At 48.1% G+C, this 27,261-nt stretch overlaps 1 protein-coding gene across 1 annotated transcript in view; it reads left to right on the forward strand.

Moving 5' to 3' along the window:
- Positions 1-10,977: 10,977 nt before the first annotated feature.
- The window catches only part of SMAD6 (SMAD family member 6), a 56,283-nt gene continuing 39,999 nt past the window's right edge, over positions 10,978-27,261 (forward strand). Inside the window, exons 1-2 of the mRNA XM_083586729.1 lie at positions 10,978-12,849; positions 24,071-24,127. Of these exons, the coding sequence (XP_083442855.1) occupies positions 12,018-12,849; positions 24,071-24,127 (889 nt within the window). The 5' untranslated portion in view covers positions 10,978-12,017. The remainder of the gene's footprint in view (positions 12,850-24,070; positions 24,128-27,261) is intronic.

Consider the following 27,261-nt stretch of genomic DNA (forward strand, 5'->3'; position numbering starts at 1 on the left):
GGCTCCCAAGGCTTGCGGATAGCTTCCTGAAGCCTGGAGAGCGATAGAGGTCAGTGTGTACCGACCCCTCTTGCTCTCCAGGCTTCAGCGAAAGCCTGCATTCGCCCCATAGGACGCACACACATTTCCCCTTCATTTTTGGAGGGGGAAAAGAGCGTCCTATAGGGCGACAAATACGGTAAATACAGTGGTACCTCGGGTTACAGACACTTCAGTTTACAGATGCTTCAGGTTACAGACTCTGCTAACCCAGAAATAGTACCTCGGGTAAAGAACTTTGCTTCAGGATGAGAACAGAAATCGGGCTCCAGCGGCGCAGCAGCAGCAGGAGGAGGCCCCATTAGCTAAAGTGGTGCTTCAGGTTAAGAACAGTTTCAGGTTAAGAACAGACCTCCAGTTCTTAACCCGAGGTACCACTGTATGATAAAGGGTTTTATGGTTATATTCTCTCTCTTTCTCTCCTTATTTTTGGGTTTTTTCTTTTTATTAGTCTTGTTCTGTAGACTAGGTTGGTGCTGACCTTTAAAGCCCTAAACTGCCTCAGCCCAGTATACCTGAAGGAGCGTCTCCACCCCCATCGTTCAGCCCAGACACTGGGGTCCTCCCCTGAGGGTCTTCTGGCAGTTCCCTCACTGAGAGAAGTAAGGTTACAGGGAGCCAGCAGCGGTACTTGCCCTGTGGAATGCCCTCCCATCAAGATGTCAAGGAGATAAAGAACTACAAAACCTTTAGAAGACACCTGAAGGCAGCCCTGTATTAGGTAGTTTTTAATGTCTGATGTTTTATTATTTTTTTATATGTAGAAGCCACTCAGAGTGGCTGGGGAAACCCAGCCAGATGGGCAGGGTATAAATATTTTGATTATTATTTTGATTCTTATTGTATTTTATGTACACACACACATTTCAGCCAGGCTAAGGCACTCAGGGGTTGGTGGCCAGGGGAGGGGGCGTCCCATAGGAGAGTTCTATGGGTCAAAATGGAGAGGCTTTAGAAGGTTGTGTTTGGTCCCTGAACCTGAGATTCCCCATTCCTTGCCTTATGGCATAAAGCAGGGGTGCCTCAGGCCTGGTGTGTGACCACAGCGTTGCTTCTCTGGATGGAAAGATACTTGGGGAGTCAGTGTGTAGGGACCTTTGACTTTTGCTGGAATGCAGCCTAGAGCAAAATAATAGAGAGTTGCATCCCCCGAACAACTGATTTTGCTGCTGGCACTTCCCAGCATATGGCCCCTGGAAAGTGGCTCTTGGGCTGGAAACTGAAAAGGGGGATAGGTCCCTTTTTTGCCTTCGTCAGCTTGTATTGGTTTCTTCTTCTCCCCTCACCACCCTGGGTGAACAGGGTTTATGCTGATGATGCTTGATACCTTCTGTCCTGCTCAATCATGTTCTTAATACCAGGCATAATCCACCCGTAGTGACATCTTGAAATCCCTCATTACCATATGATGCAGCTTATTCCAACATAGTCACACCTAAGGGCTAGGGGGAGAAATCAATCCAGTCCTCATTGGAAGGCAAACCTATCTAATTCGCATTTCCTGTAACAGGGCAGAAAGCGAAACCGGCTTCTTCAATGTTGCAATTCTCCAGCCAAGTCACATGTAGAGAGATGCACATAATGAGGCAAGAGGGGGCATGAAGATGCATGTATTTGTGAAAATAACATGCCAAAACACATTACAAAAATGTGTATACAGTGCTACCTCGGGTTACAAATGCTTTGGGTTACAAACACATCAGGTTACAGACTCCGCTAACCCGGAAGTAGTACCTCGGGTTAAGAACTTTACTTCAGGATGAGAACAGAAATTGCGCGGCAGCAGTGGAAGGCCCCATTAGCTAAAGTGGTATCTCAGGTTAAGAACAGTTTCAGGTTAAGAATGGACCTCAGAAACGAATTAAGTTTTTAACCAGAGGTACCACTGTATTAGGGGAACTTTGCGCTAGAACCCTGGTGAGTTTTAATAAAAATTCACAAACTGATATGGAAATGTAGACAACTGAACTTCAGATTACAAAATGAGAGCCACCAACATTTGCCCATTCCTAGTTGCACCACAGAAGCTATGACAGAGCCTTTTGGTAGGGCTCCTATTATGCATGTTTTCTCAGGAGTACGTGCCGCAGAACTTGGAAGCACTTGCTTCTGACAAGCTATGCCTAGGATTGGTGCTATTACCCGTCTATCCCCTGAGCAGCACCGAAGCCATATGTGCTGCTGACATGTGCTCCTCTCTGAATACTCTGAGGCCCGTGTGACCTTGCCCAAGGTCATACAAAAAGTTTGCAGTCCAGGAGGGCGGAGAAATCGATCTTGAGCTTCTGCGACTCGCCCACCCTGCTTTGCTGAGTACAGCTTTTCCCAGCACCTGCCTTATCAAGGTGCTCTCTGCTCCAGGAGATTCCCTGTTGTGAAGCAACCCCCACTGCGACCCCAACCCCTTCCTCCCTCCCTTTAAGACTGCAGCAGCAACAGCACTGCACAAAATATTTACTGAGTTGGTATAAGTGGCTCTCGCTTGGAGTGACTGGCGTCTGCTCTGAAATGTACCAGACGCCAACCTCTTCAGCGAGAGCTGCCACAACAGAACTTATTGCCCAAGGCAGCTGATATGAGAGGCAAAGGAGGGAGGGAAGCCGCCAGGCCAGCCTGTCTGCCTGCCTTTGTATTTTCCAAGGGAGGAATTGTTTTTTTCTTTTTTCTACAAAGCATGCCTGCTATAGCTGGCTCCGATCAGCTCCTCTAAGCAAATTCCATCATAATGCATGAATAAGCTTTTACGTTAAGAAGACAGAGGGACATTTCTGCAGGAGACAAAATTAATTTGTGTGAGACATTCTTGCACATTGCTTTTGCTTGCAAAAATGGGAACTTGCATTCTAATCTGATGCCTCTAAGTTGCCCTGACCTCCCCCACATAATGGCTGTCTCTGGGCAACCCGATCCTATGCTTGATGATTACTGGGAAATAAGTTGCACCGTGTTTCAGTTGGGGTTCTTCCCAAGTACCGTAAGGTTGCACAGGATAGCAGCCTTAGAGGCGAAGTGGAAAAACCAACCCACAAACAAGGGTGTAATAATTAATTTGGCAAATTGGCACTAAATGTTACTGAATTCAAAATGCATCTGTAAGAGTTAAGATTCATTTTAAATATATCCTCTGCTAGATCCTTTAAATATATCCTGATTTTGTCCTGGGATGCTTTATATAGAGTTGCACATCTCTAGGACATCTTCTGCATAGCGTATCTCTTCTAACTGTGATAGTGGGCCTGCATTGCTATGAAAGCTCCATTGTCTTCCACAATGCCTTCTTGCATGCTGGGTGATTATACGGTGTTGAAGAAGCTTTATGCTTTGCCTGCCAAAACAATAACAGATAATTTATTTAAACAAGGCCCTTGGTTCATATTCCAACCCTCGGCCCCTGCAAATACATGGTTAGGGCCAGCAGATTCAAGTAGGATGCTGCCTTACACTGTCAAATCACTGGTCCATCTAACTCAGTATGGTCTACACCAGAGGTCAGCAACCTTTCTCGCAGGGGGCTGGTCCACTGTCCCTCAGACCTTGTGGGGGGCCGGACTATATTTTTTTGGGGGGGAAATCCCCCCACTGACTCTCCCCTCCCTTCTCCACTGCACCGGATGAGCCCTGGTGGCTGCTTACCTTGCGAGTGGCCTTGCGAGTGGCAGGGGCTGGCGGTGGTGGCGGGACAATGAGTGGCGCAAAAGGGCTGGCTCCGGAGAAGGGCTGCTTAAAATGGCGCTCAGCCAACCATGGCTCAACAAAGCCCAGCCCCCTTCCTCCTCTAGGCACGGCAGGGAGAATCCAGGAGGAGGGAGGGAGGAGGCGCCACTGCGGTGTGTGTGAGGGAGCCCAAACAATCAGAATCCCCATGCCAATCTACGTGGCGATTCCCGGACCATCTGTGGGCTGGATCCAGAAGGCAATTGGGCTGGATCCGGCCCCCGGGCCTTAGTTTGTCGACCCATGGTCTACACTGACCGGCAGTGGCTCTCCAGGGTGTCAGGCAGGGTGCATTCGCAGTTCTCCCTGCAGATGCCAGGGACTCAGTCTGGAGCCTTCTGCATGCAAGACAGATGCTCTACCACTGGGCTGTGGCCCCTCTACATAGCACTGTTTCTGCACGAAACTGAAAGGCAGCTCTTGGAACCTCCTGCCACCTGGGAAGTGTGAGGAAGTGTTTTCAGTCACCACAGCTGATCGTCCGTGATGCTCAGCATCACTGATCACACCAGTTACGACTTTAGATCCCTTTTGGGTCAGATACATTTATTCAATCCCCAAACCATATCTCACGCCCTACAAACAGCAGAGGAGGCCCTGATGGGTGGGGTGCCTCTGACTGCTGCTTGATTTGTTTCTTTATTTTATTTATTGGATAGCTCAATTGGTTAGAGCGTGGTGCTGATAACGCCAAGGTTGCAGGTTCAATCCCTGTTTGGGACAGCTGCATATTGCAGGGGGCTGGATTGGATGATCCTCAGGGTCCCTTCCAATTCCACAATTCTATTATTTATTGCATTTATATTGCACCTCTTTCTCCAAGGAGCTTCAGGTGGTGTATATGGTTCTCCCTGCTCATTTAATCCCCATAACAACCCTGTGGGGTGAGTTAGGCTAAGAGGCAGCGACTAGCCCAAGGACACCCAGTGAGCTTCATGACTGAGTGGGGATTTGAACCCTGGTCTCCCAGATCCTAGTACAGCACTCTAACCACTGCACAGTACACAGGGCCTTCTTGGTGGTGGTTCTGTTTGTGGAGTGCCCTCCCCGGTATTCCACTTTAACCAGGCATTTGATTTTAATCATTTGATGTTTGCTGCTCCTTTGGGAGGAAGGGTGGGATATAAATTTAACTTAACAAACCAATTTTATGTGGATAGCTAGTTCTGGCATGCCTTCTTCCTATGTATGTGTCTCAAGTTTGATTTTAAAAATGAAAGAAAATCAGCCCACAAGTCTTTAAAGTGCTGCCAGGAAATATGTCAAGTTATCGATATAACATTTTTTTTAAAATTAGGCAAGCTATTTCTACTTCCGTAACACTAGCTTGTCTTTCTGGTTTTTGAGGGAAATCTTGCAAAGGAAACCGTCAATGTCTGTTGCTCAAGTGTCTGATAGAATCTTATAATCAATAGTACAAAATGTTACACAACTGAGGGGGGCGAAAATCAAGTGTTTGATTTCCCTGTTGCTTGTGTGGAACAAATTGCTTAAATTTTATGCAAGCCTTGATGGCTTTAAGTATCAAATTTAGTTTGGGATGGTTGTAGTTGTTGTTTAGAAAAAGACATTTGTATCAAAGGTTTTAAAACACATTTCGAGGATTCCTCAAAAACATTGTATGAGGATGAGCTGCTCATCTACCTCCTAGCGAGCAGAGATGGTAATGCAGAACTTGCCCATCTCACATAGACAAAAGCTGTAACCCAGGGATCGCCATCCAGATGTTGTAGACTCCAACTCCCATCAGCCCCAGCCAGCATGGCCAATGGTCAGGGGTGATGGGAGTTGTAGTCCAAACCCTTCCAGAATGCACCATGTTGATTATCCCTGCATAGTCATTACAATAGATTACTAAATTGCAGTCTAGTAATTCAATGTATCACTGGTATTTATCATACATTTACATAGCTGTAGTTCTCCACATAAAAGCTCAGCTGGAACCAGTTTTAAACAGAGGGTGGTTGAAGTGTAAATGGGTGGTTTGGGTTTTGGCTGTCTAATTAATCTGAATGGGCAACCGATTTCAGATTTTAACAAAAGAACTGTGATAATAATAATAATAATAATAATAATAATAATAATAATATTTATTATTTATACCCCACCCATCTGGCTGAGTTTCCCCAGCCACTCTGGGCGGCTCCCAGTCAAGTGTTAAAAACAGTACAGCGCTAAATATTAAAAACTTCCCTGAACAGGGCTGCCTTCAGATGTATCTTGATAGCTGGGAATCGCTTTCCAGCCTTTGGAAAGCACTGTCCCATCAGAGCTAAGGAAGTTTAGACCCTTCAGTTAGTGGGATAGGAAACAGTTTTGCAGTTTAAGTTTAGAGAGGTGGACATAGATCTTTGTAAAAAGTAAAACTGGTGTGCAACACTGAATTACATGTAGTGCTTTTTTTCTGGGGGGGGACGCATACCCCTAAACATTTTGTGAATCTATGTACTTTGTCCATTTACTGTATTTATTTTCCCCGATTCGAACTATAAAATGGTGGCTTTCTTAAGTCAAAGTGAGAGTACCCCTAAACATTTTTTTAGGAAAAAAATGCACTGGGTGCATGTGTAGAAAAGTGACTTTCTGGAAAACTGAGGCAGGATCCCTGGTTGTGCTACCTGTTGCCAGTGCTTATTTCTTTGTACAGTGGTACCTCGGGTTACATACGCTTCAGGTTACATACGCTTCAGGTTACAGACTCCGCTAACCCAGAAATAGTGCTTCAGGTTAAGAACTTTGCTTCAGGATGAGAACAGAAATTGTGCTCGGCGGCGCAGCAGCAGCAGGAGGCCCCATTAGCTAAAGTGGTGCTTTAGGTTAAGAACAGTTTCAGGTTAAGAACGGACCTCCGGAACGAATTAAGTACTTAACCCGAGGTACCACTGTACTATGCTTTGTTTGCGTATCTGTCAAAAAACATAAATGGTACTAATTCACCCTAAATCTCTTACCGTGAAAGTTATACATTGATTGTGCTACCCAATTAATGAAAATCCAAAGCAGCCAAACAGAGAGGAGGCTGTCTCCAGCCTCTCTCCATGATTCCCTACTCTAGCCTTGCTTGCTCCAGTCCACATTTGGGGGGGGGGGCGGTGAACCATTCTACCATGCGATTGAATTATCCAACTGCTCCCATTGCAGGGTTGCAACAGAATCACTCAACCTCAGAAGAGGCAACTTCCCACTATATCTCTGAATGAATTGCTGGTCGAGACACATCTCCCAATCCCTGATCAACAACGCTTTCAGATGTGACATCCCCGCTCCCGCCACTTCCTCAGCCAGCAGACACCCCCCTCTCCTCACGGGTGGGCCAGCTCTGGTGGTTACGCTCTCTGGGGGATTGGGTAAACCTACCCACCCTCAAAGAAATAGTTTTTACATTGGGGTGTACGAATCATCAGACTTTTCAAAAAAAGGTAGGGCTCATCTGTCAGGAATTTCGGGAACTCTGCCTGAAGGGCATGGAACAGGGGTTTGATCCTATGCACGGAAATGATCTTATACAGTCTGACCAAGGGCCTATCTAGCTCTATATTGTTTGCACGGACTGGCAGGATTTCAACAGTATGCAAGGCAACTGCTCTACCGCTGAGCTATGGCCTTTCCCAAAACGCATCTTCTCCTGCAGCGTAAACGTGCACGGAGGCTCGGGTCGCATCGCTGCTCGGGTCGCTTTACTTGGGAGTAAGCCCCACGCAGGCAAAAGCTGAGCCGCGCAGGGCGGCGCTGCCTCGGCTGCCTGCGCAGCCACTTCATTCAAAACAGCGGCCGACAGGGAGAGAAAGGAATGTTGCATAAATATTGCGGCGAGCAGCCAATGAGAGCAACGGAATTTATTTCATTCAGGGACAATCTGTGATCTGGAGGAGGCGGAGACCCCCCCGGCCAGCCGAGCCAATGGACGCGCTGCGGAGGCGGGGTGTCCCTCTGCCAAAGGCCAACCAGGGCTTTCGGAGCCTGAACTTTTGCCACCCTGAACAAGTTAATACATCCCGGAGGCGTGGCCCAGCCTCTCTGACTCCGGCGGAGGAGAGGCGCGTTAACCCTTGGCGCACCGGAGGAGAACGTCTTTCCAAAGCCTACCCTTTTAAAGCAGGGGGTTGCCAACTTGCCTGCCTTGGCCCTGCTCCTCTGTCTTGAACAGCAGGCGGGGGGGGGGGCGGCGGCGGCGGCGGGATAAATAAAGCAGGCGAAGCGATTCCCAGCACGCTTATAGACAAGCCAGGAAATATCTTCACTTGCTTAGGGTAATTGCTGATGCTGAATGGCGTTGCCAAATATGTTTGCTGGGTCCTGTTCCTGTGCCTTAAAAGAACAGTTAATCTGAATACTGTGAAAGGCTTCACTGCTTGCTTTCTGCAGAGCCAGCTGACAGGAGCAGGTATTTGTGGTCATCATGGTCAGTTGGCTACCCTGGTATTAGAAGCTAGGGAGCAGGAGGGGGGAGAACTGTCAGCCCATCCAGAGATTTCAAGACCTCATCCTTTCTCTCTCTTCCATACTCGTGCAACTGTAGAACAACTTTGCAAGATATGATGGAGGAAAGAATGAATAAGATAAAAAGTCCACATACCCAGCAACTAATTGAATATCTCTGCAAATTTCACAAGCAAGGCTTGAGGATTCTCCTGGAAACCCATCTGGTCCTTACTACCTCTGAAAGTACAATGCTTGGGTCTCCTGCAAACCCACAATTTCTTTGGCATTTGAGAAATTTATACAATAACAATTTTATTATTTTATATAATAAACTAAGGAGGACACAACAAACAGAAAGAAATGTATGTGTGTTTATACAGCAAATATCCCCGATGCATTTGATAAGACTATTCTGTGCACATCAGATAATCTTGGAAATACCAAGCACTGTTGCATATTATGAGCACTGTCCAGCATTATTTAGCCCCAACAATGCGGCAGACACTTCTGTCCTGGGTTCAGAGTCAAGCAGGGTTGGGCTTGGGAGAGTTTGCATCCAAACAAGGTAACAGCTTCAAAAACAAAGCGAAAGCAACTCCTTTCTGGAGCAATCTAAACCCCCAAATTTGCATTTCGAGATTATTTCTGTACTTAAACTTTGTGTTACGGGACATTGGTGATAGTGCCCTTTAGCTTCTCGTTTCATGCAGTCCAGGGCCTCAATTTTTTATGAAGATGGGCCTCGTGGAGCAGACTTTTTTAAAAAAAACCAACAACACACAACAAAAGGCAATCTTTGAAATGATATGTTGTGGGTGCTGCTATTAAAAAACATACAGCAACCCTGCATTAATGAGATGAAGCACAGGGAGAACTGCAGCCACTGTACACTGCTGCAGGGCAGTTTGGGGTGTGCAGATGAGTCTTTGCAAAACAAGGGGTGTGGTGTTGTGATGTGTGTGTCCCAGGGAGATCTAGGGAGTTGAATTAAGGGTGTGATTCTTGGAGGACAGAAATGCCCTTCCATAGTCTTTATCAGCTAGCAAACACAGGAAACGGCCTAATACTGAGTCAGGCCACTGGTCCATCTAGCTCAGTATTGTCTACACTGACTGGCAGCAGCTTGCCTCTTCAGGGTTTCGGGCAGGGGTTTCTCCCAGCCATACCTCAAGATGCTGGGGAGTAAAATGGGAGATCTTCTGTATGCAAGGCATATGCTCTATCTCTGAGCTTCAGCCCTTCTGTTCTTTTAAAGGAAATTGTGATTCCAAATGTGGCAGCCATGTTTAGCTTTATCCCCTGCTCTTCTTGGACTTTCGCTAAATAATTAAAGGTGAGCCTGTGGTTGCATCTACTTCTGCAATGGGGATTCAGATTCCTTCTGAACTGTTTGCACCCAAACAATTTGCAAGCAGGTGTTTTCTGTCCCAGCACTTTCCTTAAGAATGAAACTTGCTTCTTGGCCTTTTTGCTAAGATCAGGTGTAGTGTAGAAACTTGCCCTAAACTGCAGGTAACCAATGGGTAAGAAGTTGCCCTACTGCAGCCTCAATGTCCCAGCCAAACCTATGTGAGATGCTAATTTTCGGCTTCAGTTTTCCCCTGTGTTAAAATGGGACGAACAGCCGCCTACATCACAAGGTGATGCTGCTTGGGGGCGCCAGTGGAGTATGCAACCCAAGAGGTATGTGCCAGGGTCCCTGCCTTGCAGTGTGCAGTGGCTGGGATCCCATGCAGGAAAATGCAATTTGGAAGCTATACCCCAGCACCCCTTGCAAATCTGCACACTTTCTTCCCGAGGTATATGTTTCCCAGAACCTGCCATGCAGCTTCAGTGTTTTGGGCAGCCTTGAAGGCTGTGTCCCAAGGATGTAGAACTTGCAGCCTTCCAGATCTTACTGAACTACAACTCCCACCAGTGCTGGAATTAGGGCAGTGTGGGCATTTCCTCCACAAAAGGAACTGAACCAAGGGGGCGCAAAATATAACATTTATACTGGTACCTACTAGACAGGGGATTGAGTTGCCACAACTGACATACTGCACTTGAGAGCATGAGCAGAATACAAGTCCAGAAGGGACTGATGGGAGCAGGTTCCCCATCCTGGTAGACACCCACTTAGTGCACTTGTAGCCTGATCTCATGCAGGTCTGCCCAGAAGTTAACTCCCACTGCGGTTATTAATTTTGCATGCTTACTTGGGACTAGGTCTCACTCATCACCATGGGATTTATTGAAAAAGGATGAACATTCTATGGGGCTTCAAATGCTGGAGGTCAATGAAGACTTGCTGTAGAATCAGCCAGTTCATTAATATTATTGTTATCAATATTATTACTGAATAAAAGAGGACATTCTTAGAATCACTGCCTCTTGGCCCACTAACCTACCTCACAGGGTTGTTGTTGTGGGATTAAATGAGGAGGGGGAGACCCGTGGACCCCACCTGGAGCTCCTTGGAAGAGGTGGGATAAAAAATGCCTCCAATAAACAAATAAACACTTTGGCCATTTGCACACAGCAGATAGGAAGCAAAAGGGCACGGGAACTTATTATAATTCGCTCCCATTTCCCAGCCTCTTTTTATTGTTGTTCTTATTAGTTCTTTTGCGAATCGTCTTCCTCACAGAAGCTCCTTCCCTTCCCTTAATTATTATTTTAGGGGTGGGGGCCAAGAGGGTGCCCCAAAACCAGGAGCGCGGAGGGAGAGAGCGAAGGGGGAGCGAGAAGCCAGGAGAGGCGAGCGAGAACCGGGAGGCGTTTTCCTTTAAGAGTTAAGAAACTTGAAACCTTGTTTGCGCAACCATCAGTGCAGCTCCGCGCCGCCAAAGTGTCTAGACTGGCACATGATGGGAGGGAGCCAATGACTCCAGCGCTCTCCTAGGGGGCCCTGCGTGTGTGTTTTAGAAGAACAAAAAAGAGAGAGAGGGAAGAAGTGGGGGGGACAGAGAGAGGGAGGGAGAGGCGACGAGGGTCTCCGCTGCTCGGGAGGCAGATCTCGGCGGCCCCCCAAGCCCGGGGGGCGGAAGAAGAAGGAGGAGTGAAGTCGGGGGGCTCTACCCTGGGTGGACGCCTCTGCCCCCAGGAGCCTCGCCGGCCCTTCTGCAAGCACCGAGGGCTTCGCTTGGCGTGGATTTGCTGAGGCTGCTCCGGACCGCCGAGGAGGATTTGGGGCGCCTTTTCTCCCCGAGCGGCGGCGGCGACGACGGCGCTTCTTCTCATGCGCCTGCTGCAGTGCTGCCTCTACTGCCGCCGCCGCCGCGTTTCTCTCGGGCTGGGATCTTGAGTACCGAGCCAAGCCATGCGCGGCGCCGCCAGCCTGCTCCTTGCCCCGGGGGGCGGCCAGCCTCTAACTTGGGAAGGCGTCGGGGCAACTTTTTAAAAGGCGCCCCAGCCAGACGCAAAGGAAGGACCGCGGCGTCGAGGGTTTGCCAGGGCGAAGAGGAAAAAGCCTGGGGGAGTTTTGTTGTTTTGTTTGCTTGCGCGCTTGTTCGTGGAAGGACTCCCTCGCAAGGAGGGGGGCCGGCAAGCCTTCCCCGTCCCCTCCTGGCTCTCGGGGCTCCATGTAGGGCCGAGGGGGCGGGCTGCGGCTGATCCCCCGCTCGCCAGGACGCCGGCCTGCGGGGCTCCGCTCTATGCCATTGCTGCCTCCTTCCCCCATGTGGCTGCCCGGCCGGCGCTTCTGGGCGAGTGGCTGGGCCGGGCGGGCGAGGAGCCCCCGCGGTTGCTCCGGGCGCCGGCGCCGCTGCCGTCGTTGCTGGGTCTCCTTCATGCGGCCCTCGTTTGGGAGGATCTGACCCGGAGCCAGGAAAGGCCAGCAGCTCCGCGGCCGGGCGAAGCGTATGTTCAGGTCCAAACGGGCAGGGCTTGTGCGGCGACTTTGGAGAAGCCGGGTCCTCCCCGACAGAGAAGGCGTCGGAGGAGGGGGAGGAGGAGGAGATGGTGGTGGCGGCGGCTCCACCGGCAGTAGCACCGGCAGCCTCAGGAAGAGCCATGAGCGAGGGGGCAGCGACGGCAGGAGCCCGGAGAAGCCCCCTGCGAGCGGCAGGCGAGCGGTGACCGGCGGAGGCGCCGTCGAGGAGCCGTGCGCTTTGGAGAGGTCCATGGCGCACGGCGAGGGCGACCCTCCGGCGCCCCCCGAGGTGGAAGAGGAGGCAGCGGCCGTAGCAGCAGCGCGGGAGGACGCCGAGGATGGCGGCTCCGACGGCGGCCTCGAAAGGGACAGCCCGTGGTGGGCGCAGGAGAGCGACGGCATGACCGTCACCTGCTGCCTCTTCAAGGAGAGGGACGCCGACGCTGACGCCGTCTCGCCCCGGCCCCGGGAGCTGCCAGCCCGGGAAGGGCGCTCCAGGCTCTCTCTGCTGGAGCAGGAGCTCAAGGCCGTCACGTACTCACTCCTGAAGCGCCTCAAGGAGCGCTCCCTCGACAGCCTCCTCGAAGCCGTCGAGTCCCGCGGCGGGATGCCCAGTGACTGTGTCCTCGTCTCCCGCGCCGAGGTGCGCCTGGGCGGTCAAGCGGCGCCTCCGCACCTCCTGCTGGGGAAGCTCTTCCGCTGGCCGGACCTCCAGCACCCGGCCGAGCTGAAGCCCCTGTGCGAGTGCGGCAGCTTCGGCCTCCCCGACGGCCCCACGGTGTGCTGCAACCCCTATCACTTCAGCAGGCTGTGCGGGCCAGGTTAGTAGCACCGTCGATTGCCTCGGGGCCACCTGGAGCACGGGAGGGCTGGGCAGCTGGGATGTCCTGAGGCAATTCAGGGAGGGGGACTCGAGTATTGGGGAAGGTGCATCTTCATAAAGAATCCACAGTTACACCCCCTCCCATTTGAAGTATTCAGTGCTGAAAATCAACATGCACAGGCATCTTGGTGAAAATTCTCTCACTTTGACCATGGTGGCTGAATAGGAGCACCATAGATAGAGCCACTGTATTTCTGAATTCAGTTGCTGGGGGCAAACGACATGGGGAGAATCTTATCACCTGTGTGGCAGAAATCAAGGGGATTGCTGCATTATGGGATCCATAATGCTGGCCTAGATCAGAGATAGGGGACCTGTGGCCCTTAGATGCTGTTGGGTTCCCCGCTCCCATGGATCACAGGATCTGCAGTTGAACAGTGTCTGCAAGACCAGCGGTTCCCCATCTCTAAGTCAGATGAATCTTTGGTCTGAACCAAGAGGGAATGATGTTTTTGCAAGTGTAAAAGTTTGCCTGGAGTGGCAGAAGCAACTTCCAGAATAGTTTGTCATAGGAGGCATCTCAAAGGTGAGCAGATGTAGTTTGATGCCCTTCAGATGTACATAGGAAGCTCCCTTCTTCTGAGTTAGACCTGTGTCCATCTGCCTCAGTGTAGCCCATGTGGTCCCCTCCAGATGCTGGTGTACTACAACTCCCATCAGTTCCAGTGGCCAGGGATGATGAGAGCTGTTGTCCAACAACACCTGGCTTCCTGGAGATGCCAGGGATTGGGCCTGGAACCTTCTGCATGCAAAACAGGTGTTCTACCCCTGAGCTCCATCCCTTTCATAGGGCTATGGTTGTTGAACTACAACTCCCAGCCAGCATGCCCAGTGGTCAGGGTCAGGGATGATTGGAGTTTGGGTCTGACAGCATTTGGAGAGCATGACGACGGCTGTTGGCTCAAACTGCCAGATGTAACGACTGTCCTGTGGAAGTTGGTGCACAAGAATCCTTGTTAGTCTTGGAAGGTGCTGCAGAATTCTGGTGCCTTTGTATCTCTTTCTCACCCTGTTTATTTGAGAGGTGCTCAGCCTGCTTTGAAAACAAGTTTTCAGTGCCAGATCTCAGGCTTGGCACATATGACATGATGGGAACCTCCTTGGGGCAAGGACCTGGATTTTTGTGTGTGAGAAACTCTGCAAAGTGCCATGTCTAGTGATAATCTTGTATATGTAGCTAATCGTAGCAGCATAGGAAGGAACATCGCAAACTGGTTCCTCTAGCTCACTACTGTCTACACTGGCTGGCAGTGGTTCTCCATGATTTCAGTCTTTCTCCCTGCCCTACCTGGAGATTAAACATGGGACCTGCGTGCAAAGCAGATACTTTATCACTGAGCTACAGCCCTCCCCTGCATATCTGAGCATGTGCAGAATGGATTCTGGGATTCTGGTGCATCGTGTTGAAGTCATAGGGTGTGACCTCCAGGACGCCTAGAGCCACACAGTACCTCTCTGTTTATGGTTAACAACTTCTAGCCATTTCCTTCTTAAGCCAGGAATGTTGATCCTAACTTATTTTGTCCACTGCATGAGCAGTACAAGTTGCAGGCCACTTTGGGGATGATAGGTTTGGAATGGTGATGGTTCACGCAAATGCATGGAACCAGAGACCTCTCCGCCTTCCCACCCTAGGGCTGATTCACATGTGCAGGTCCTGCACTTGAAAACTGCAGCACCCAACGGTGGCCTGCATCCGTGAAGGAAGCATCACAGGAGCTTCCTGTTCCCCTCAGACCCAGGGCTTCCCATACCAAGTTGGTGGACACATCCCACTGCCACTCATCAAGACCTGGTTCACTTAGAAACCGCAGGCATCAGATAAAACAACCGGCATGTGTGGATGCACCATCACAGTTCCAGGGGCCCTCAAGAGAACTGTAAAATTTCGCCAGAGGCTTGCGGAAGTCAGTGGGCATCTTCAGCTTCCAGTATTCCAGCTGAGGGTGATCCAGTGTTGAGAAATCAAGTGATGTACATGCTTGTCTGAAGTGGTCCTTATTTATTGCACCACCTGTGGCAAGTGGCTATTTACTACCAGAGCAGAGCAGCTTGCAGGTTCTGTGTGGCCCAGATCTGTTGATGTTTGGTGCTCGGCCCTTGGAAGTTGAACTGATTTTCCTTTTCAGTGTTGACAGGGCTGTTGTGCAATTTTGACAGGCGCAGTGTGGAAAGCGCACTGGTTAGAGTATTTTTGGTCCAACATAGTTAAAGAATTTAAGCCAGAGACGTCATGCTGTGCCCAGGCCCGTATCCCAACTTTTGAGAGTGAGAGATAAAAACATAAGTATAGCCCTGTTTGATCAGGCCAGAGGCCCATCTAACATAGCATCCTGCTCTCACAGTGGCCAACCAGATACCTGTGGAAAGCCCACAACAGCATTCTCCCCATCTGTGATTCCAGCAAGTGGCATACAGAGGCAAACTACCTTTGACATTCACTGATAGCCTCAAACTCCATGAATTTGTCTAATCCTCTTTTAAAGCCATCCATGTTGGTGGCCAGCCTAATAATAATAATAATAATAATAATAATAATAATAATTTAATATTTATACCCCACCCATCTGGCTGTGTTTCCCCAGCCACTCCGGGCTGCTTCCAACCAAATATTAAAAACAATACAGCATCAGACATTAAAAACTTCCGTAAACAGGGCCGCCTTCAGTTGTCTTTTAAAAGTAAAATAGTTGTTTATTGCCTTGACATCTGCTGGGAGGGCGTTGCACAGGGCAGGTGCCACTACCAAAAAGGCCCTCTGCCTGGTTCTCTATAACCTCACTTCCCGCAGCGAGGGAACCGCCAGAAGGCCCTCGGTGCTGGACCTCAGTGTCCGGGCTGAACAATGGGGGTGGAGACGCTCCTTGAGAATATAGGAGGACAATCCACTTCAACGATACCAAACACGTTACTAGGGGAAAAGGCCAGCTGAAGATGGTGGCCAAGGTGACACATCATGTTTAGCTGGAAACCTAGGTTTACACAAGAACATTGTGCCTGCTCTGATCCTCCCCATTCATGTTGGAAGGAAACAAAGCATGATTCCTGAAACTACATCTGAACTGTAAGAACATATGAAGAGCCTGCTGGATCAGGCCAATGGCCCATCTAGTCCAGCATCCTCTTCTCACAGGGATCATAGTTTGTTTAGCTCAAGTAAACCATGACTGGTATGGCAAGAGCAAACTTTGGTTTATCATTATGGTTTGCCTGGGGTACAACAAACCATGGTCCCAAGTTCTGCCATCACACTAAAGCCAGGGATTGTGGTTGGTTCCTCCTGTTGTGAGTACCAAGGAGGGAAGTGGGTTGGGCTCAATGTTCCAGATGTTTTCAACTACAACTCTCACCATCCCTGACCATTGGCCATGCTAGCTGGGGCTTTTAAAAATATATATATAAATGCAGAGATGCTTTAAGGTCTACAGCCAAAAAGCCCTGGAGCAAAGCAAAACTGGCAACAGAGCACCTTTGCTCATATTTCAATTCCTCCCTCTTTTGGAATAGATCGTAGCTTAAATTAGGGAAAGCACTCAGGGTCTATTTATATACACAGGGATCTCTTATATAGTATTATACACACACGGACACACATTTGGCACATTCTTGTTTTCTTAAATTAAAATACTGCTTTACTTTACGCATGTCTAAAACCAGGTGTGTTGGACAGCAGGTGGTAATGCCGTACTAAAACACAGGCCTTTATTGAATAGCACCCTAGTGTAGTGTTTGTTCTGGGCTCTGTCTTCCTCAAGGGTTTGCTGAAGACTGATGTCAAGCATTGTTCGAGTGAGGGCTGTTTCACACATGCATGTGCATCCCTTGACTTCTCTGATTCATGCATCTTTGCTGTGCATTTGCTGACTCGGGCAGATTTCGTGTGAAGCCTTGTATCTGAGTAGATGAAAAAGTCCCTGGGTCGCCCATTCACATGCGCACGCACAGGACACCTGATTCTTGGCCCACTTAGAAAGCTGCATCATCTCCCTGGATCAAAGGCTGCACTGGAAACCTGTTTGCTCAGTTTAAACTTTATATGTTACTTATAGTTATTGCATGTATGAAATGCATATCTTGCCACTCAGTGGCCGTATTCAAAGTGACGAATGAAATCGGCATTGGTTATCCGGTTGCAAGGGAGACTTCGTTCTCACAAGCAGCTGATGAGCTTGGTAAGAGTTGTCCCTCCTCAGATTGCAGGGTGGGGCTTGCATGATTGAAAAAAAAGATTCCTTGCCCACAAAAAAACCCTAGATGTCAGGGGAAAGAGTTCCCGTCTTGGCTTCCTTTGTATCTCCAGGGAGTCTGAAATATACTCAGAGTCGCAAAGTGATTTCATGCTCTTTATTCAGCTCATAGTGATGAGGAGGAATGAATGGATGTCCCCTCAAAGCACCTGCATTATATACATTATTTACACAATGGGCTGCACATGATTGGCTAATTCCGGAATTCTACTGTAAGCCAATCAGGTTGTGGATTCACTTCTATCTGGAGCATGATTGGGTGGTTCCTGCCAACCAATCATACTGCTGCATTGTTCTAGGACCAATCAGACTGCTGCATTCTGAATCCTATTGTTCTAGGACCAATCAGACTGCTGCCTTTTGGATCCTATTGTTCTAGGACCAATCAGACTGCTGCAGTTTGGATCCTATTCAACTCAGTACATAACAGAGTCTATGTTTTTTTTTTGTTAAGGAACAAAGAAAATTGCTGCCTTGTACTGGGTCAGGCCATTGGTCCATCTAGTTCAGTATTGTCTACACTGACTGGCAGCTGCTTTTCATGGTTCAGGTTAGGGACATTTCCGGCCCTACCTAGAGAGATTGAACCTAGGACCTTCTGCATGTAAACCAAACGCAAGGATCATTTTGTATGGTAAACCTCCACTCTAAAGTGGTGCAATTAAGGTCTACCTCCTCACCTCCTTTTTACAAAAACTGGGACAAAGTTTACAGTGGTACCTCAGGTTACATACGCTTCAGGTTACATACGCTTCAGGTTACAGACTCCGCTAACCCAGAAATAGTACCTCAGGTTAAGAACTTTGTTTCAGGATGAGAACAGAAATAGTGTGGCGGTGGCGCAGCAGCAATGGGAGACCCCATTAGCTAAAGTGGTGCTTCAGGTTAAGAACAGTTTCAGGTTAAGAACGGACCTCTGGAACGAATTAAGTACTTAACCCGAGGTACCACTGTATTTCACAAGGGGTAAGAATAGCTCAAAAATGTATGGTGAAAATTGAAGCCTGCCTACATCTTCATGGTTGTATTAGGGATGAGGGCTCTCCTGGACCCTTCCCTGTGTGACAAGAGGTAATGTTGGTCACAGTGATGTTGGTCACAGTGATATTTGACCTGGAGGAAGTGAGGCGTTTTCCTCTCCTCTCAAGATCGCTGTCATCCCGATCAATGCTCCACTCATTGCTTGACTCTAAACAAGGAATTGTGACCTGACGTAGGGAAGCTATCAGACACATTAGTCCACCAAGCTCTATATTGTCTGCACTGATTGGCAGCAATGGCTCTCCAGGGTTTAAGGAAGGGTTCTCTCCCAGTCCTAACTGGAGATGCTGTTGGGGGATTGAACCTGCAACCTTCCGCATGCAAAGCAGATGCTGTGTCAAACAGCTGACGGGAATCCTGTTCAGCCCCCCATCTGGCTGCAGACATTTCCCAGTATGGTCCTCTACAAACTGTCAAGCTAGTGTAACCAATGAATCCAGTCTCCATTCAGATCCCTCCTGCTATGAATTCTGCACCTGGCAAGTTCTTCTCTTGTCAGCCTCAGAACTGTAAAATGCAAATGGAGGCCTACCCTACAGGGTTGTCGTGAGGATTATAACATGGCAATGGATGGAGCTCCAGAGAATAGACGTGCTGTTTATGATTATTATTTTCAGAGTGTTCAGGGTCAGAAACACGGATGCTGAATTCTGCATCCAGACCCAAATTCCGCGCCTTTTCTGTGAAGCCCCAGGTGTGGGAACCCTCTTGCCACTAATGCAGAATGAGTGCAAGTGGGGTGTTGGAATAGGACCTGGGAGACCAGGGTTCACATTCACTTTTGCCTGTGAAGCTCACTGGGTGACCTTGGGCCAGTCACTATCTGTCAGTGTAACCTACCTCGCAGAGTGGTTGTGAGGACGACTGCAAGAGCCATGTACAGTGGTACCTCAGGTTACATACGCTTCAGGTTACAGACTCCGCTAACCCAGAAATAGTGCTTCAGGTTAAGAACTTTACTTCAGGATGAGAACAGAAATCGTGGTCTGGCAGCACGGCAGCAGCAGGAGGCCCCATTAGCTAAAGTGGTGCTTCAGGTTAAGAACAGTTTCAGGTTAAGTATGGACCTCCGGAACGAATTAAGTACTTAACCCGAGGTACCACTATATATCACCGTGAGCTCCTTGGAGGAAGGATGGGATGTAAATGTAATAAAAATCATAGAAAATCTGGACAATCAGCTAGACAAAACATGGTATTAATTTCCTTCAAGGCAGGAGACAGTAACCCATTCTTCTGCTTCGTGGGCTGTGAGGTGGGCTGTCTGTACCTTAGTGGCTGAACACTAGCTTAGCAGCTGGAAGTCCCAGGTTCACTCCTCGCTATCTCCAGGTAGGACTGGGAAAGACCCATATTTGTAACCCTGGTGATTCCCTGCCAGTCAGAGTAGACATTACAGTGGTACCTCGGGTTACAGACGCTTCAGGTTACAGACTCTGCTAATCCAGAAATAGTACCTTGGGTTAAGAACTTTGCTTCAGGATGAGAACAGAAATCATGTGGCAGCGGGAGGCCCCATTAGCTAAAGTGGTACCTCAGGTTAAGAACAGTTTCAGGTTAAGTACGGACCTCCAGGACTAATTAAGTTCTTAACCTGAGGTACCACTGTACTGAGCTAGACGGATCAGTGGTCTGACTGGTTTGAGGCCGTTTCCTATGCCCATATTTTTACCTGCACCCCAGGGTGGGTTCCTGGGTATCCCAGATGAAGCAGGCTGCGGTCACCCTCACCTTTGCACAGTTCTCCCAGTTTCCTTTAGTGGAAGTCTTGAGGCATCAAGAGAGTGCAGATTTCCCCACCGCTTAACACCAGCAACACCTGTTGATCCCAGCAGAGCACGTCAATGGGTGGTGTGCTCCAGGCAGCAAGGGGGTTAACGTTTTGCATCAGGGGCTGCAATTTGAGGTGGGGTTGGGGGGGGGAAAGAGAGGCTGGCTTCCCTTGGCTGGCCCCCTTCACTCCCTGTGGCCATGGGGTCTATAGGATGCCAGGAGGGTGAAGTAACAGTAGGCAGCCCTTGTACTCCCTGTAACTTAATACAGAGTAGTACAAATGAGATTTCTCCCTTCATCCCTAAACACCATCTTCTGCACATTCTTACTGTGTGTTTTTGAAAAGGGCCGTGTTAGACAAAGTTTGGCAGGATGGCACCTTCTACAACCTGGTGCCCCCCCCCAGATGTTTTGAAGTACAGTTACCATCAGTGTTGTTGTTTTTAACATCCAGGATCCTTTCCCCTCTTCTGTTGCCATTGGACCAAATTCACACACAAACGCCACCATCCATTTCTGCTTCCATCAGAGGAATAGTTAAGTGTTCACCAAAGCATTTGGGAAGAAGGACATCCAAGATTCTCCCTTATCTCATTCCTCTGCTCTTGACAGCAGGCGCTGGAAATGTAGAAATCAAGACCAGCAAAAGCAAACAAACAGCTTGGTGGCATTTTAAAAAAAATATAGATCCACTTTGTTTGAGTTTGATTCCCAGAGGGGCTTCCACGAACACGTGTTAAATTAAGCAAAACTCTGTGGGAAGAAAAGGCTTTGGACTTGTTTTCCCAAGACAGCCCTAAGTAAATTTGCACAGGAGTAAGAGCCACCACACAAGGAAGTGTGCTTAACTCGCAGGCTCCTTCTCTTTAGAAAGGCAAATTTTGCCTTGCCTGTTTTTGCATTTTTTGTTTTCGGTGGTAGTAACCGTATCCACAAAATTACTGCCCTTTCGGCAATGCCGAAGGAGACTTAACCTTTTTGGAGGGGATGTATAGAAAATCACTGGTTTTCTTCAGGCAAAAGAAAATGGGAGTTAAAGAGAAATGCACAAACACACAAGTCTCTTTTTCTTTTGGCCTGGCATTATCCCCTTTCAACCGAGATCAGTTTCAAGTTGTTCTTAAAAAGCACCCCCTTCCTTCCCCCCTCCCTCCCTTCTTTTCCTTAGCAGGTTCCCCCCTCTTGCTATTTAGGTGAAGAAGTGGTGATAATATGCAGTTTGCATTTTGCTGGCGCCAGCCTGACTGGCAATTTATCTGACTGCCTCTCTTAAAGCTGCAGTGCCCCTTTTCCTAACTTCTGGGGTTTTTTTATTATTATTGCAAGTTGGGTTTTTTCCATTTTTTTAAAAAGCAGCAAAACCTGCCTTCCTGTTGAAACTCCTTAAGAGAAGGAAAAACCAGCTCTACGAACCTGAATTTTCTGTTGCCCTAACTATAGAATTCAGTTCACGTAGAAATTAAATTGTCTAAGAAACTTGACTTGGAAAAGGATCCTAGATCTTGTTCTTTGGTTGACAGGAGTCTCTCTATCTCTGTGTGTGCGCTTTGCTCTCTCTTAATTCTGTTGTGTTGCTGCAAGGGGAGCGGGGAATCTCCCCCCTTTTTTTGGCAAGTCAGCTTTCCTTAATTTCCTTAATTCTCTTTGTTTTGCAATCCCCATTCACTTTGGATCTTTCCTACAGGGAGTGATGGAATTTCTTTCTCTCGAATATTCTCTCCAATATCCCTGGAACACGGAGTACCGTGTTCTTTGTAACAAATGTGCACTGACTTTGTGTCGAGGGTTTTGGATGGAAGCAGCCGTTGTTGAACACCTCCCAAGAAAGAGAACCCCCAAAATGCAGCTTTTAAAAAAATGTGACAGTGTTGTTCTGGATTCTTTCCACAGCAGTGTCAAAACTCTACAGATGACTTTCTTGACTCCTAGAGAAACCCCATAATTTCTCACCCTTTGGATCTTGGAACAGGGTATTTTCAGGCACCTCTGAAAACTATAGTTCCCAGGTTTCCTTTGGGCTGGTAGGATGAGTTGAAACTGAAATAAACTGGTTGAAAATTTCTTTTAAAAATTTGAAGTGTTGATGCCCTTCCATAGTTTGGTTCCCTCAGCTTGCAGTCTTGTTTGGAGCACCAATGTTGAGAGTTAGTTGCCCTGAAATTTCAAGTAAACACTCAGTTCTCATTGTACACTGATAAGGAATAGGGCTGGACAATACAGTAATGGGTTTTCAGTACAGTGGTACCTCGGGTTAAGTACTTAATTCATTCCTGAGGTCCGTTCTTAACCTGAAACTGTTCTTAACCTGAAGACCACTTTAGCCAATGGGGCCTCCTGCTGCTGCTGCGCCGCTGCCGCACGGTTTCTGTTCTCATCCTGAAGCAAAGTTCTTAACCCGAGGTAATATTTCTCAGTTAGCAGAGTATGTAACCTGAAGCGTATGTAACCTGAGGTACCACTGTATCGCGATATATCACCAGCTAAGCATCACGATATATCAATATATCACAATATCTGAAATAAGAAAGGAAATATACAGAGGCGAACAGGACAATATCCTGGTAACTGCTACTACTGTTTGTGCTGCTGTCATGAGGCCTTGCAAGCTGCTACTGCTACTGCCACCAACTCCCATCACCGCCACGAGGACTTGCAGGCTGCCACTGATTGTCTCACCACGCCTTGCAGGTTGTCGCTGCTGCTGCCACGTACCGCGGTCATGGCAAGCTGTTTCTGCCACTGCCGCTTCTGCCACCTAGTAGGCCTGCTGGCAGTTTCGCAGCCCCAGATTATATGTATTCACTATGACTCATCGCTGTACTTTGGATTGTCCTGTATACCACCATTTGGTAGCCAAGCCCAAAACCCAAAGTCCTGTTGGGATGCATTTTTGCATGCCTTCTGATGAAACCGAGTGTTTGAGTATTAGTACTATTGTCATTTATCCGTTTTAGACCCCTAAGTAGTAGCAGTTGCCAGGACATTGTCCTGTTCACCTCTGTATAGTTCTATCCTTATTTCAGACATTGTGGTAGATGGCGACATTTAGCACGTGATAAGTGAGTTATTGCAATGTTGAAAAACCACCTATCACCTAGCCCAGGCATCCCCAGTCTACCTTCAAAAGCTGCTGCAGGCCAAGCCCATCTCATTCATTTCTTTTAAATGATCCCTAGCTAACAGGACCAGTGGTCAGGGATGATGGGAATTGTAGTCCAAAACATCTGGAGGGCTGAAGGCTGGGGATGCCTGACCTAGCCCCTACACACATTGTGATTCGCGATATATTGCCAGCTAAAATATTATGAAACAATTATCACGATGTGAACGTCAAACTTTTGGACGATATATCGGCCAGCCCTAATGAGGAAGTTCTGGAACTTGAAAAAGCAGTGATGCCTATTCCCAAGCAAACAGGCGTTTTGTGCCTTTTTAGGAGCAGGAGTTTGCTAGCCACGAAGTGCATCGTATTCCCAGTGAACCTGGCCAGAGTACCCTCCTTGTCTTTGATGGGACTACAGCAGAGTAAATTGGATTAAGGACTGTAGCCAGTGGCTTCCTTAAGACCCAATTCTAGTTCATTGTGGTCCATGAAAGCACTTCTCCCCATTTTATAGCATACACCCAGCACCTTGAAGGGTAATGTGTTGCTAAATAACTATACTTTGTGATGTGCTTATGAATGCTTTGTCTTAGGCAGGGGTCAGCAAACTTTTTCAGCAGGGGGCTGGTCTACTGTCCCTGGGGGGCTGGACTATATTGGGGGGGGGATGAACGAATTCCTATACCCCACAAATAACCCAGAGATGCATTTTAAATAAAAGGACACATTCTACTCATGCAAAAACACGCTGATTCCTGGACCATCCGCGGGCCGGATTTAAAAGGCAATTGGGCCGGATCCGGCCCCTTGGCCTTAGTTTGCCTGCCTATGGTTTTAGGAGTGAGTAATGGTGCCCAGTGTCTCCATAAAAACAAGGAGAGAGAGAGATTTCCACCATAAGTTCAGCCAAATGGTTCCTTCCTTGGTGTGGGGGCAAATGTTTCTGTAACCTAAACTTCCAGGGGTTGTTAATCAGTGTCTTCCTTGCTTTTCAGAATCTCCACCCCCTCCTTACTCCCGGCTGTCTCCAAATGACGAGCAAAAGCCACTGGGTAAGTATCTCTCTTTTTCCCTGCACATTGCTGGAATCCTGGACTTGTGTGTCTCGCTGTGATTTCACGCGAAACGTTCAAAAGCTGCTGCAGGCCAAGCCCATCTCATTCATTTCTTTTAAATCCTGCTTTCCGCCATTTAGGCCTCACAAAGTGTGGCTTGCAACAACAACAAAAAGACGATTGACAAAATCCCAAACACAGACGAAACTCCCTAAATTTAAAATCTCAGAAACGAAAAAGAGCGTCAGAATGTTTTGGGACAAAAGGGAAGCGTCTGTGGTGCAAAGGCCTCCTGAAATGAAATTGTTCTAACCAGGCTTTTGAAACTCAGCAGGGACTGTGCCTTTCTGACTTCTGGTGGGAGGAAGTTCCACAGGGTCGCACCCTGAAGGCACAATGACTTGTTGGCATGAGTTGTGCTTCTGGGCCAAGTGCTTCCCTAGAAGATCCCAGGAACGCTTTTGGGGATGTACAGGGACAGAGACTCTTCGGGGTTTCAGACAAAGAGCATTCTTAGCCCTGCTTTGAGATTCTGGAGATTGAAACTGTGTGGGACCTTCTGCATGCAAAGCAGACGTTCTGCTACTGAGCTAATGTCCTCCCCCCGCCCCAACCTCTCTTTATAATCTTTGGTTACCACATTTTTCACTGATAGGGCACCTGAGCTATTGGCAACCGTACAGTAGCCAGAAAGTCCAGCAGTTGCAGGCGGGTTGCCTTTTGTCTGTCTGCCACCCGCAGATCAGTGCAGCAGTAGGGGAATCATAGAATTGTAGAGTTGGAAGGGACCCTGAGGATCATCTAGACCAGCCACCAGCGATGCAGGAATCTTTTGCCCAACATAGAGCTCAAACCCACGACTCTGAGATTGATAGAGTCTCGTGCTCTGTCGACTAAGGGAAAACTGAGTCTGCTAAAAGAATCTGGCCACAGCAAAGGTGACAAGCCTCCCTTAAACACAGCAATGTGAGATGCTTTGGATTTAATTTCTCTCCTTGTTCCCTCTTCCCCTAAATCAAGCAAAGGAAAAATTGTCAAAGAAGCTGGGAACTGGGGGAAGAAATTGACCTACTTTAAAAGCTGGTGAAATCCAAAAGGAGTGGCCTTCCAAAGTATATATTGCCTCTGAGGAATTAAAGCACAGACCTCAGTGGATGGAGTGCCCGATTCTGCCTCTGGCTTTTTGGGGTTGGTAGGCTGGTCAGTTAGGTGGGAATGCAAAGTCAAGAATCATGAATTCGGGTCATGTGCAGCCCACCCCACACCCCTTGCCAATAAGCAGTCACCAAATGCAATGGTATAGTGGTACATTTTAAAGTTCAGGGCTCTTCACGAGAACCCTCCTAAGAACATAACAAGGAAAATGTGTATTTGACCAATACAGTGGTACCTCAGGTTACATATGCATCAGGTTACATACGCTTCAGTTTACAGACTCCGCTAACCCAGAAATAGTGTTTCAGGTTAAGAACAGTTTCAGATTAAGTACGGACCTCCGGAACGAATTAAATACTTAACCTGAGGTAGCACTGTTTAGACTTAAAAAAATAATTAACTGATTATTTTAAAGATTTGTTGCATAGTACATATTATGGAATACAATAACAAAAGCAATAAAACTATAACAATGCACATCAGTTGCTTAAAGGAAGTATGAGAGCCAGTGTGGTGTAGTGGTTAGAGTACAGTGGTACCTCGGGTTACATACGCTTCAGGTTACAGACTCCGCTAACCCAGAAATAGTACCTCGGGTTAAGAACTTTGCTTCAGGATGAGAACAGAAATTGTGTTCCGGTGGCGCGGCGGCAGCGGGAGGCCCCATTAGCTAAAGTGGTGCTTCAGGTTAAGAACAGTTTCAGGTTGAGAACATACCTCCGGAACAAATTAAGTACTTAACCCAAGGTACCACTGTATTGGGCTAGGATCTGGCAGACCAGAGTTCAAATCTCCACTTGACCATGAAGCTCATTGGGAGACCTTGGACCAGTCACTGCCTCTCAGCCTAACCCACCTCACAGGGTTGTTGTGAGGATTAAATGAGATGGAGGAGAACTAGCTCAGTTGTTTAGAGCGTGGTGCTGATAATGCCAAGGTTGTGGGTTCTATCCTCATATGGGCCACCTGCATATTTCTGCACTGGAGGTGTCATAATTTCTTCATACCTTCCCCAACCTGGTGCCCTCCAGGTGCTGACTGCGGCTGATGGGAGTTGTAGTTCAGAGCACCTACGCAGTGCACCAAGTTGAGTTGCGTTCCCTAGACGGAGAACTTTGAGTGACACAACGCGAAGTGAAGCTTTGCTTTTCAAGCTGGTTTGACTGAAAAGAAAAGGGATGGGGGAGGGAGACGCACACACGGAGTTGATCTTGGAGCAAACATTTAGAGCACCTTTTTAATTAAAGGGGTGCAAGCAAAGTGGGGGTGGGTGGAGGAGAGAGGGAGAAAGATCAACAAAGACTTTTAACTTGTTAAAACAAAGTTTCCTTGGTTTCAGCAGGGGAGGAAGGAAGGGAGGAAGGAAACAAGAATAAACAGCTTCAAGAATTTTAATAGTGATAATTAAGTATAGTAACGATGAATTGTTTGGAGGCTTAGTGTAACCTTATCCGCGGCGCTCCCAAGTTCCTACTTGTTTGATTTGATCCACTCAACCTTGGGTTATTTTTGAGGGCAGTTTCGGTGTTTCAGGAAAGGGAAGGGGAGCAGTGAATGGCGCTTGGATCTGCAAGGACATGAAACAAAGGGAAATTGGGCTAGTGTGAAGTTTGGTGAGGGGCCACCATATCTCAAGAGGCCTTGGAAGCAGAAGATCCCACAGGTTCAACCTCTGGCACAGCCAGATTTCTTTTTTTAGTTGATGAAAAGGTTTATGGTAGGGAGGGTCACCAACGTGGGTGCCTCTTAGACAAATTCATGGAGAATATAAGAACATAAGAAGAGGCCTCCTGAATCAGGCCAATGGCCCATCTAGTACAGCATCCTGTTCTCACAGGGGCCAACCACAGCACATAGGTAACCTATGGAACTCTCTTCCACAGGAGGCTGTGATGGCAAACCAACTTGAATGGCTTGAAAAGGGGATTGGGCATATTCATGGAGGGGAAGGCTATCAGTAGCTACTAGCTATGATG

The sequence above is a fragment of the Podarcis filfolensis genome, assembly GCF_964270895.1.
Source record: "Podarcis filfolensis genome assembly, chromosome: 14".
In the NCBI taxonomy this organism is placed as follows: domain Eukaryota; kingdom Metazoa; phylum Chordata; class Lepidosauria; order Squamata; family Lacertidae; genus Podarcis; species Podarcis filfolensis.